At 40.5% G+C, this 12,857-nt stretch overlaps 1 protein-coding gene across 2 annotated transcripts; it reads left to right on the forward strand.

Moving 5' to 3' along the window:
* Nucleotides 1-8,945: 8,945 nt before the first annotated feature.
* Nucleotides 8,946-12,176, forward strand: LOC107767447 (prohibitin-3, mitochondrial-like). 2 transcript variants are annotated; one of them, XM_016586455.2, is made up of 2 exons: nt 8,946-9,990; nt 11,867-12,176. In XM_016586455.2, the coding sequence occupies exon 1, from the start codon at nt 9,153-9,155 to the stop codon at nt 9,984-9,986; it is 834 nt and encodes a 277-aa protein (XP_016441941.1). In that variant the 5' UTR covers nt 8,946-9,152; the 3' UTR covers nt 9,987-9,990; nt 11,867-12,176. The 2 variants fall into 2 exon arrangements, with proteins under 2 accessions (XP_016441941.1, XP_016441942.1); XM_016586456.2 differs by having other exon boundaries at nt 8,952-9,986.
* Nucleotides 12,177-12,857: the final 681 nt, after the last annotated feature.

Consider the following 12,857-nt stretch of genomic DNA (forward strand, 5'->3'; position numbering starts at 1 on the left):
CATGTTGCTTCATCCGGTTAATTTTGCTCTAAACGTAGGTTATCAATTTCTAAGTTTGTCATAATCAAAAAGGGGGAAATTGATGGGTTTATAATGTCTTAGCTTTATGTTTTGATGATCTAACAAACTTACTATCAAAGAACCAGGTAAGGAACCTGACACACTTGGTACACATCGCAAATCAACGGACTCCAACTAATGTGAACTGCTATAACTTCAGAAGATAGAGAACCAACACAGGGACCTGATACCCATGTGTTTCCCTGACAGTAGTACGAAGTCAATTGTGTACAGCTGGAAAGTGACTGCCTGCACTGTACATAGAAATAGTACACACAGTTCTGCAGTCACTTGTCCTTTGACCAACCAAGTGATGTTATCCAAGTTGTATTAACAAGAGTATTACAACAAAACATCACTTGAACACTTGAGAATTCACTTCGAGATTAGATCGTGCCCCCTGGGAGAAGAGGAAGGATCGTCAGCTTCGGGGCCGAGAAATAATAACAAACGGAAGGAATCCTTAAAGGGCGAAGGTGCCCATAGCGAGGCAAGCCCTGCGCGGAGGCTTAAAGAGGATGCATTAGCTGAGCCTGTAGAACCTGAGGCTTCTAGTCTTAGAAAAATGGTTCCTCCTTTGCTGCCATCTTCTTTTCCCGTCGAAGGTACTTCGAGGGATTAGGGTTTTCTGCCACCGTCTTCTCCCATCAAAGGTACTTCGAGGGATGTTTGAGGCCAGGGGCCGCCTAAATCAAGCGGGGTTTCGAGCGACCATGTCCTCACTAAGATTAGTTCAACTAGGGCCGGTGAGACCAGGCCAGTAGATGCACGCTCAACCTTTGAGGAGGCTCAGCGGCTTTGTTCTGTGGTGAGATTTGGTTGACTTTGTTGGTTTTTTGATTTTACATTTTCATTTTCTCATTGAGCTTCTTTTTCATAGGCATTTGGCAAGCAAAAGTCTGAGTTGCTCCGCCGTGAAGCCAGGCTGTGGAAAGCCTTGGACGAGTAGAAATCCCTCAGGCGCCTTTGCGATAAAAGGGCAAAGGAGTTGATACACCTTTGGTACGAGATGAATCGAAGCCTGAACTACGAAGGCCGCCTTAAGAGACAGGTAACCTTTGTTTCGAGAGGACGCATGTTTCTTCTCCTACCCTCGGAGATTTATATTTTGATACTTCAGTTGCAGAGTAAGACAAAGGATCTGGAACGCCTTTGGGGCGAGGTTGTACGGGCCAAGTATGAGTGTAACGAGCTAAGGGCTCAGATAGATGCCCATATTGCGACCAAGAAGAATGATTTTGCCAAGGCTTCTGCCTCGAGGTACAACTCTGAAATGTCCATGAAAATAGCTCGATCCAGACGAGTAGGATTGCAAGGCTCGAGTCCGACCTTTTGGAGACAAAGGCCGAGGTCGTGGACGCCCGGGCTAAAGCTGAAGAGATTCGGGATAAGGCCGATAAGAAAGTGGTCGTCTATTTAAAAAATGTTGCCGACGCTCGGGTAGAGTTGAGAGGGACTTCCGATCGGGAGAGCAGAAGCAATGAATATACCCGGTGCAAATCTCGGAGGGAAACCCTTGAGGAGATCCACGCTAGGGGATTCGATCTCTCGATTGTTCTATACGAACACGGTTCTTTCGAACTTTGGTCTCGATACATCATTTTCCTATTGAGACCCTCTTTGGATTGTCTTGATTTCTCCATGGAGATGATCTCCCGGGGGGATGCCCTCAATATTCGAGGTTGATTGAAGAGAAGCCTTGAATACTTGTTGAGTTCTCCTTAAGTAGCATATAGATGTTGCCTCGTTAAAAACTTTGTCGGTAAAACCCTTCTTGGGATAAAATCCGATCGAAGGAAAAGAGTGCAACGCATGCTTTAAAACCTAAGGTATTCAAGCAAAAAGATTCTTCGATTCTTCTTAACTGAATTCCTATGCAAAGGTTAGTATAAAACATAATAAAAGGGGAGACGGTTATACCTTAGCCATGATGGCGCTCGAGCCTCGATGTGCTTCGATCGCTCTCATCGGGGGTGCGGTATGGTCCTTCACTTATTTATTCGGGTATTGCCGAGAATGTGTCTCGTGATTGCTACTTCACTGTTTGCTTATCCTTTGGCTCCTTTGATGTTGGGGGCGTTGACGCCGGTGCCACATCGTGCACCACGAACATTTCCCTTGTTGCGTGTTGTTCCCCATACACGGTTTTTATTTTGTCCTTCGTTAGAAACTTCATCATTTGATGAAGGGTTGATGGTACTGCTCTCATGCAGTGTATCCACGGCCTTCCGAGCAAGGCATTATACCTCATGTCTCCTTCGATGACATGGAATTTGGCATTTTGGGTCGTGCTAGCCATGTTGACCGGGAGGGTGATTTCCCCTTTTGTTGTTTCGCTTACCATGTTGAATCCGTTGAGGACTCGATAGGCATGCACAATTTGATCAAGCAGTCCGAGTTACTTCACCACCCTCGACCTGATAATGTTGGCCGAGCTACCTATATCCACAAGCACACGTTTAATTTGAAATGTATTCACAAGAAAAGTAATTACCAATGCATCGTTATAAGGCTGAGATAGGGTCTCCATGTCCTCGTCGCTGAATGTGAGAGCGTCCTCGAGTATGTAACCTCGAGTTCACTTTTCCCTGGTGATGGATATTTTTGTTCATTTGACAATGGGTTCCTGTGGGATGTTGACTCCCCAACAATCATGTGGATGACATGTTGTGGTTCTTCTGTTCCATTTTTCTTGTTCGCCTCTCTTTCCCGAAATTGATTTTTAGCTCGGTCGCTGAGGAACTCTCGGAGGTGCCCTTTGCTAAGTAGTCAGGCTACTTCTTCTCAGAGCTATCTGCAATCTTCGATCTATGACTGTGTCTACCATGAAATTCGCATGTTAGTTTAGGATTCCTTTGCGACGGATCTGATAGTACAAGTCTTAGCCACCTAGTGTCTCTGATTTTGCCGATGGCAGATACGATGTTTGAAACCTCGATGTTGAAGTTGTACTCAGATAACCGGGGTGCCTCCATCGGCCCTATGTATCTGCCAAACCCGGCTCTGCTCACGAGTCCCCGAGGATTCTGACCTCGGTCTACCCTTTGGTCGTTTCGGGGTATGTTACGCCTTGGGCGTTTCTTAGATCTTCAGTGTATGGTTGGTACCTTTCCTTGTTTGGTTTTGGCTCCTTTGCCAAGAGACTGCTAGGATATACTGAGCTCGAGGAGGCTGCCAGTTGGTCGTCCTCGACCCTAATTTTTTATTGATATCGGTTTTGGACATCCGACCAAGTCACAGCGGATATTCAACAAGGTTCTGCTTCAGCTGCTTCGAAGCCACCGAGCTTCATTCATTCAAGCCTTGGGGAACCTGCACTATCCAGTCATCGGAGACTGGCGGTAATTCCATTTGCTCTATTTGAAAGCAAGATACAAACCCCGCAACATCTCATTTTCTCTCTGTTTGATTTTGAAGACGTCGGACTTCATTGTAGCAGCTTTGATGGCATCGGCATGTGTCTTTATAAAAGAATCTGCCAGAATGGCGAATGAGTCTATCGAATTCGGGGATAGGTTATGATACCACATCATGGACCCTTTTGAAAGTGTTTCCCCAAATTTCTTCAACAGGACGGATTCAATCTCGTCGTCCCTCAGGTTATTTCCCTTTACGGCACAAGTGTAAGTAGTGATGTGCTCGTTGCGATCCGAGGTTCCGTTGTACTTTGGGAGATCGGGCATTCTGAATTTTTTTGGGATGGGCTTCGGAGCCTCACTTGACAGGAACAACTTTTGTACGAATTTCTTTGAGTCAACACCCATCAGGATCGGGGGTGCGCCCGGGATCTGATCGACCCTTGAATTGTAGGTCTCCACCTTTTTATCATTAGCTTCTATCTTCTTTTTGCCTGATTCAATCCTCTTTGTGAGGTCCTCGAGCATCTTTGTAATAGCAGGGTCGGTTGCTGACTCGTTGTCGCTCAGTCTTTCCGGCACCTGTTCGGCTCGAGGGGCCGTTTCTGGTGCTGCCGTGCTTGGAGTTTTTTGGTGGCTTTGCAGTTGAGCAATTGCCAGTTGTTGTGCCTGCAACATCTCAAAAATGACGTGAAGGCTAACCTCTTGTTCCTCCCAAACTGGGGTTTTTTTTATCTTCTTGTTGGTTTTCTTGGCATATACTCCTATTAGTGTGGGAGCTTATATCGACATGTTGGGCATTGTGTGAGACCACATCCACGGGGTTGGCTCTGGTGCATCCTTAGGGTTTCGCAGTGGTATACTGACGCTTGGAACAACTACACCATTCTCTCCATGGTCTTCAAGACCGTTGTTTTCATGCGCATTCACTGAGTTAGATATTTTGACCTGAAATCAAAGATTCTTGGGCAAGAAAAGGTGTAAAAAATAACTTGTGTTTTTGGTAAACCAGCACGAAAATAATCACTATTATTTTTAGCCTCACGGCGGGCGCAAACTATTTACCTTGAAAATGGTAATAATAATTAGATTTGATTTTGTGGTTCTAAACATATGTGATTAGTTTTTACACTAGTTGTTAGGTAGTAGATGCTAAGTGTGAGTTAGGAAAGTAAGGTAAGAGCTAGGAAAGTGTATGTTGTGCAAATCGAGTGGCCGAGAATCGGGGCCTCGAGCCAGACTGTATGGGGCCTCGGGATCGAGCTAAGTGTTAGGATGCGGACGACCGATGAAGGACTAACAATTCTAAGAGCCTTAATGAGGGCTCTTTATGATCAATGATGAGTAATAAATGAAGAACAATCAATGAAACACAATAAATGTAAGTAATAAATCAAGGGAAAGACAATAGAGAGCGTCTAAGTTAGAGAGCAGAGAATGTTCTTATTCTTGTATTGAATGTCATATGTGCAAGAAATAACAAGGGTCCCATTTATATAGGAGGGGGAATCCCAACAAAATACATATGCATCTATTATAAAGATTTACAGTTGGTACAGCTATTTAATATCATGGTACAGACTTACACTATTCTTATATACTTGGTCAGCTCTAATCACTTGCCTTGGGAATCTCCCACTCGTTCATCATAGCCCCCGATTTATACTGCCCTAAGGTCAAGCTATGCCTCGAGCCTTCGGGTTCATCAAAACCTCGAGTTGTGCCTCAAGCCTTCTAGCAACGAGCTATAGATTACCATGATGATCCCAAAATCAGACTCTCCGATTTTAGCCGTATACAGGCATATAAGAGTGTATTTGGCAACAGGGGTAGAACATGAATCAATTAACTTTAAATAAGACGCGTAAAGATAAATTTAGCAATGGAGGATATAGCATGATATGACAACTTCATTTTAATGTGCCTAAGAAACCCAAGAGTCTAAAACGGTCAAATTTCTACATATAAGCCATATACACACTCGTCACCTCATGTACACGTCCTTCACGTAGTTCAAATAGTACAAGCCAACAAATACCTACGAGGAAGTTTCCCCCACAACATTAGGCAAGATACTTACCTCAAAAGACCTCAATCAATTCTCAAAAATAGATTTTCCTTTGCAATTCACCTCCGTTTGGTACAAATCTAACCAAAATCGACTTAATAACATCAAATAGTGCAAGATAAATCAATTCCAATAATTAAAGCTACGATCTTTACGCAATTCCTCAAAAGTCAACACAAGTCAACCTGGGACCCGCCCGATCAAAATCCGGGTCCAATGGTAGATTCCGACTATCCATGACCCCATGAGCTCATATATGTGATTAGTTTCAAAATCCGAGTCCAAATCGACTCTTAAAACTCAAATTCTTATTTATTTATTTTTCAAAAACATGATAAAGTTTCACAAATTTTTACTTTCATTCACATAATTTTGATGTTAAAGTCAAAGATATATTGATGGAATATGATTAGAAATATATTAGAATCACTTTCCCAAAGCTTGTAGATGAAAATCCCTCTTCAAAATCGCCTCCTACCGAATCTAGGGTTCCAAAATATGAAAATGAGACCAAAATCCCGTCCCTCAGCTCTTATGTCAATAGCAGGTGTTGCAATTGCGTTCCGAGGTTCGCAAATGCGAGAAATCCGTCACAAAAGCAAAAATCCCACATCCCTGCTAGAGTCACACATGCAACATAAAGTTCGCAAAAATGAACAATGGACACTCGCAAATGTGACCTGATTAATTGCAAATGAGAGACAACTTGCCCAGCCCCTCCTTCACATAAGGCGAACTCTTTGTTCACAAATACGACCTTAACACACCTATACTAACATCGCAAATGCGACTCATTTCTCACAATTGCGAAACATAAAGCTTCTGCACAGAACCAGCAGTGCTCAAACTCTATCAAATCACTCAGCAACATGTCTGAAACTCACCCAAGCCCTCGGGGCTCTAAACCAAACATCACCACAAGTATAAAAATATAACGCGAACTCGCTCGTGCGATCAAATCATTAAAATAACATCCGAAATCATGAATCAGACCTCAAAACACAAGAATTCAACATGAAACTCAAGAACTTCTAAAAATACAATCGCGCATCTGATTCCTATCAACTCAACTAGGAACGACGTCAAACTTTAAGGACAAGTATCAAATGACAAAACGGACTTATTCCAAGTCCCTAAACAGTAATCCAAACACGATAAATACAAAGTCAACATATGGTCAAACTTATAAAAATTCAAAATCTTAAATTGCCAACTTTCGGCAAAACAACACACAACCTACGGACCTCCGAATTCGATTCTGGGCACACGCCTAAGTCTAAAATCATAATACGAACCTATCAGATCAGTCAAAACACCGTTCCGATGTCATTTTCACAAAATTCAACCTCGATCAATATTTTCAACTTAAGGTTCTAAAGTGAGAACCTCTCATCGAAATTCATTCTAAAACGTCGAAATTAAAATCCGACCATGCATGCAAGTCACAATACACAAAAGTTTTTTAAGACCTCAAACAACTAAATGGAACCTTAAAGCTCAAAACGACTGGTCGGGTCATTACAGATATTTCATGAAAACTTCCACATTGTCAGTCATACAAATCCACTTCTTATCAACGCACACTATGTTATCCTTTGCAAGCAAGATTGAATGGACAAACCACACCAACGAAAGATTAAACCTCTCTTTTGTCATAAACTCTTTGACTTCAATATCATCAAAAGCTTCTCTGCTTTCACCCCTTCCTGCTAGTTACACAAACTTTGTTGCAGAATCCTTCCCCATCCTCCAACACTTTGTCCATTTCTTCTTTACTGGGTTTGGCACCACAGTTCAATTCAGTCATCATAGAAAACTCCCTCAATCCAAAGTGAACATGCTTGTCTCCAACTAAAAACCATAACTCGTGCTTCTTCGTGCAATAAATTTGGCGAATCAACATGGAATGGACAAGCTATCCATTGAACTATGTCCAATGCCCTAAAAATTTTGCAAACTATTCAAAACAACTACTATCAAACTTTTCCATCAATTTGAGTGTTCTGATTTTTTCCTTGAACTCATGGAATTGGTTGATCCTAGACCTCACACTAATCTTGGCCAGAAAATATCTATGCTTTCTTAGAAAGGTCCTGAAGTTGTATTTAGATGTGCCAATCACCCTTACAAACACAGGAATTGACAGAGGATCCTGGTCACCTTCAACTGCTGCATGTGTTTCACTTTCCAACTCATCTTCACCATCTTCAGGTTGTTCATCATCTTCATCATCTTCATCATCATCTTTTTGCTTCTATTTCTTCTTCTTTAGCATTTTTATCAACCTCCTGAGCAACATCACCATTTTCATCCTCCTCTACAGCATAATCACCATTTTCATCATCCTCTAAACCTAAAGATTCATCATCACTATCGTTTTCTTCTTCGACAATTGCTTTTTCAGAAACCTGTTCTTCCATTTGAGTTTGTGTTGAATTTATGTCCAAGTCTTCTTCCTCATCCTCATCAACACCCTCTAATGCTAAACTCCTTGAAATAGATTCTATAATAACAAGCATGTACTCGTCAACTAATCTAGACCTTGATCTTGTTCTTTTTTTACTGGTAGACTTTGATGGCTTTATGTTCTTTTTCCTCCTATCACGCTTAAAAATATCAGCATTTCCTTCACTAGGGGAAGCTTCAGAAGTATCTATATTTCATTTTTTGGTAGTAGTTTTTGAAGGCCCAACATTTGCTTTACTAGGCGAAGCTTCTTGTGTTTTTGCATTTGTTTTCTTTTTGGAGACATTGAAGGTTGTGCAATTGCTATCGTTGCCGAATGAATATGCTTCTTAGCAATTGACTTCTTCCTCATGTTACCTACATGCAAATATGCAATGTCACATTTAATAATTTAAAACTTATGATCGGAACAAAAAAAATACGCCCCAATTCCAACAAACATCTATGACTAGACGACAATCAGCCAGTGGTTTATCAACATTAGGTCGCCAGTCCGATAAAAATCTAAAATAAAGATCCCAGAGGTAGTCCAAGAAGCAAAGATAACCACCCACGCCATATAAGATATGGTTATACACAACCCAATCGAACTTGAACATGCACATGAACGAATCCCTTTACAAAATCCCAAATCACAAATGTAAGAAACGGAAAAAAAAAATAAAAAATTTAGGATTTATCAAAATTGACAAGTTTTGAGGAACTATACAGTGCTTATTGGGTCTATAGAGACGATTCCACTCAAAATCGAAGCTTGATTCTTGTCGGATGCCGCTGAAAACTTGTGGTCGGGGTTGAGTGAGAGAGAAAAAAGAGAGTAGAGAGTAGAAAGAGAAACTGGCGGAAAATTTAGGTGAAATAAAGTTTTTCAAACTTTAATAGGTGCGCAAATTTTGAAAATATTAAAAAGGCCCCTGCCATCTTAACCCACTCATTTATCCATTTTCCAATCCAAAAAATTCTTAACAATTCTTGTCTAAAAACTAGTTATACGAAAAGATACAAAGTGTAATGGGCTTTAATAACTCTGCAAATCCAAACCCGTCTGCTCCATTGAGGTGTTTAGGTTTTCACTTGCAGAACAATCCAGACCCTTCCCTAAAACCCCTCAATCTTCTTGTTCTTCTTCTCTCTTAAACCCTTATCAAAATCCCTCTCTCTCTCTCTCTCTCTCTCTCTCTCTCTGTTTTCTACACACAACAATGGGTAGTAGCCAAGCTGCAGTTTCATTCCTCACAAACCTTGCCCGAGCCGCTTTCAGCCTCGGCCTCGGGGGCGCAGTTCTCAATTCCTCCCTTTACACCGTCGACGGAGGCCAACGCGCCGTTCTCTTCGACCGCTTCCGTGGAGTCATAGACGAAACTGTAGGTGAAGGGACCCACTTTTTAATCCCATGGCTACAAAAGCCCTTCATCTTCGATATCCGTACTAGGCCCCACACTTTCTCCTCAATCTCCGGAACGAAAGATCTCCAGATGGTTAACCTCACGCTCCGTATCCTCTCTCGCCCTCAAGTCTCCCGCCTCCCCGACATTTTCAAAACCTTAGGTACCGAATATGACGAAAAGGTCCTCCCTTCGATCGGCAACGAGGTGCTCAAAGCCGTCGTGGCTCAATTCAACGCTGATCAGCTCCTCACGGAGCGTCCACAGGTCTCCGCTCTCGTTCGTGAGAGCCTGATCCGACGCGCCAAGGATTTCAACATCGAGCTCGATGATGTGGCGATCACGCACTTGTCGTATGGAGCTGAGTTTTCGAAAGCTGTGGAGCAGAAGCAGGTGGCTCAGCAGGAGGCTGAGAGGTCGAAATTCGTGGTGATGAAGGCTGAGCAAGAGAGGAGGGCGGCGATTATTAGGGCTGAAGGAGAGAGTGAATCAGCTAAGCTGATTTCGGATGCTACTGCGGCTGCTGGAATGGGTTTGATTGAGCTGAGAAGGATAGAAGCTTCGAGAGAAATTGCTGGGACTTTGGCTAAGACTCCTAATGTTGTTTACTTGCCTAAGCAACAGAATATGCTTCTCGGACTCAATCGTTGAGTAGGTAATCATTTGATGCAAATGCTAGTAGTTTGCTTATGTATTTATCTTTTGGTAAAATCGTATGTTTCATATTTTGATTGTTTACATTATTGTTTTTAATTTCGTTGAGTTTGTTATGGGTCGATCAACTTATCTCAAAAATTTCAAAGTCACCAGACCTCTCTGTGATCAAAGGGACACAAACTCGCAGTAGAAATATCAAATTAATTCACTTGATCTGTCATTTTTGTAAGGTTTATATTTTTTAAGGATTAGTTTTGCTTTTATATTTAATGTGGACTTAAAATAATTTACTTTTATGCAAAATAAAATTTAGTTTTCTAAAATTATAAGAGAAACAATTTTTGAGCAAATTTGCCATACATAGGTAATAATTATAAAAACTGCATTTGTTCTACTTAAAGAAATTAGTTAAAGGTCACTTTCTTTGACTCTTGGAAGGAAAAAAGTTCTGATATCATGGGACAGAAGATGTAATGAATTGCAAAATCAGGACACTGTAGTTAAAAGTGGTGGAGCGCAGAGATTAAATTGGAGAGCAGATAAGGGGATTCTGCTCACATTTCGAAGGCTTGATTGCTTTTCTTTAAGACTATATAAAGATAGAAAACTCATGATTTCATCATAGTTCCAGTGATAAGGGGTTCGGTGGGGATTATTGAGAATGTTTCATGTTTAGTATGTGGTGATTGTTGAGCATGTTGAGTGGTCATTGTTGAGGATCGATACTCCTTACGTTATGATTTATTCAATGAAGGAAACAATTAGGGAAAATGTCTTGGTGATTTGTTATTTAGTGTGTTTAAGATGATGAAACATTAAATGGCATAACCTTGTATAACATGTTGAAAGGCTATTGCACCAGTCTCTCAAGGTTCTTTGATGGACTAGTTCCTACTTACAGAATTTTTCTTGGTTGTGTGATAAAAAAGATTGCATCTGTTTTGTCACATCTTGCGGAGCTCCATTGCATTTTGGAACTTTATTAAACTAGCAAGTTCCTCAGAGTGATTGGAGATAACTTTCATTCAATAATGGTGAATTGCTATATACTTAATTGTATTTTCAACCATCCTGCTGTTTCTATGCAACCTTGCCTCCTATGGAATTTACTCCATCTCTCTTCTCTGTTCTTGTTCTTTGCTGTGGTAATCAAGATTTGTTTACTTGCTGGTGATCTTTTTGTCATAAATTACTAAGAAAATTATTACTACCGATCAGAAAAGAAAATTATTCAATATTAGCTTTCGGCCGTAGATGCTAATGGCTGGGTAGTAAGATATCGATCTTAGCATAAGATGTGCTGATCAAGAGAAAAGGGTCTTACCAACTTTTAAGACTCAAAGCTTTTTCAACACTTTCATTGGCAGCTGAATATGACCCAATCTTTTGCTCTTGTTGTATCACTTTAATTGATTTTTGGCTTTTTTTTTTGTGGTCCATAATATTTGATTTTTTCATATATAAAGAAGGAATCAACTTCTTTTTTCCAAAGTTGCCCTTGGAATAATGAGCCTAGGAGGATTTGTTGTATTTCCAATGAACAAACTAAGGTTAATATGGTCAATTTCATTAGTAATTAATGCTAAAAGTAAGGTGGGTACCTTAATATGTGTGAAAACAGCCAAAAAAATCAATTAAAGTGGACCGGAAGGAGTAGCAATTTGAGGCTATTGTGAACCTTGTACTAGATAGTAGGGTTTTATCGCTGAGTTTAAGACTGATGCTTTTGCTGACTTCCTCAAATGAAGCGGACTGTTATTTTCATTCTTACCTAATCCTCTGGAAACAGTGTACTTTTTGTGGTCAAATATTTGCTTATCTTTCGCTTGTTGCCATCGTCACTGTTCATTATGGTTTTGATTGTTCTCTTTCAGGTGGATTCTTTAATGGCGGTGTATTTTTCTGCTATTCTTGGTAGCTTCCGCGGCCTCTTTTTACCGTCTTTTTTCACTTCAAAGATGACACCTTGATTCATCCTGGACAGTGTGTTAGCATCGTACGAGAAGAAAACCAGCAACATTGAGCATGTTTCTATTTGGCTCCCTTTATGATCCTTGTCATAGTTTTTTATTTAGACAATCCCATCACTGTTCTCCACAGCTTCCCTATTTGCTAACTTGGTTTAAATAATTTTCTGTGTCACTCAACATTTTGAAGAACCTAATGCAAACTCTTGCACGTGAATCTCCAGAATCAGTATTCTCTTGCTGTTTACGTTTATACAGAGTCTCAGTTCATTTGTTGAGATCGTGTTTATGCGGTGAAATTTAGTTCTCGATTTCAACAGAAAGCATTTGTTTGCTCAAACATAGTTTGTGAAAGAAAAGTAATTGGCAGACTTTGTTTTGGAATTTTTCAAATAAAAAAATATATATATTCCTGAGATATGGTAAACAAGTGCAGTGTGTAGGTTATCACTAATCTAAATATGATTTGATCCTTGTTTAGCTAAATTTAATTGTTAGCGAGGATTTAACTCAATTGTCGTATGAGCAATCTGCAAATCAAGATTTTATCTTTTCACCAAATTTATCATTCGGTTCAATCATTCTTTATTATAGAACATTACTTGACCGCTCTTACCACATCAAGATATTGGACCTCATTTCCGTATGTTAAGATATTGAAATCGGAAAGTAAATAATTCACACCTTTATCCGACAGCAAACATTGAACTTACACCCATGGAAAAGAAAAGGGTCAAATCACTTTTATCATGAACTTAGCTTAGCGCCTTGATATGCTTCAACATTGTTGTCAGAAGAAATTTGAAAAACTAGAATTGATTCGAACCCATCAGGAGAACATGAAAGCTGAAAATCAACCTTTTTCCCATTGCTTTTTGAAGAATAGGGTAGATGAAAG

The sequence above is a fragment of the Nicotiana tabacum genome, chromosome 16 (genome assembly GCF_000715075.1).
Source record: "Nicotiana tabacum cultivar K326 chromosome 16, ASM71507v2, whole genome shotgun sequence".
Lineage (NCBI taxonomy): Eukaryota > Viridiplantae > Streptophyta > Magnoliopsida > Solanales > Solanaceae > Nicotiana > Nicotiana tabacum.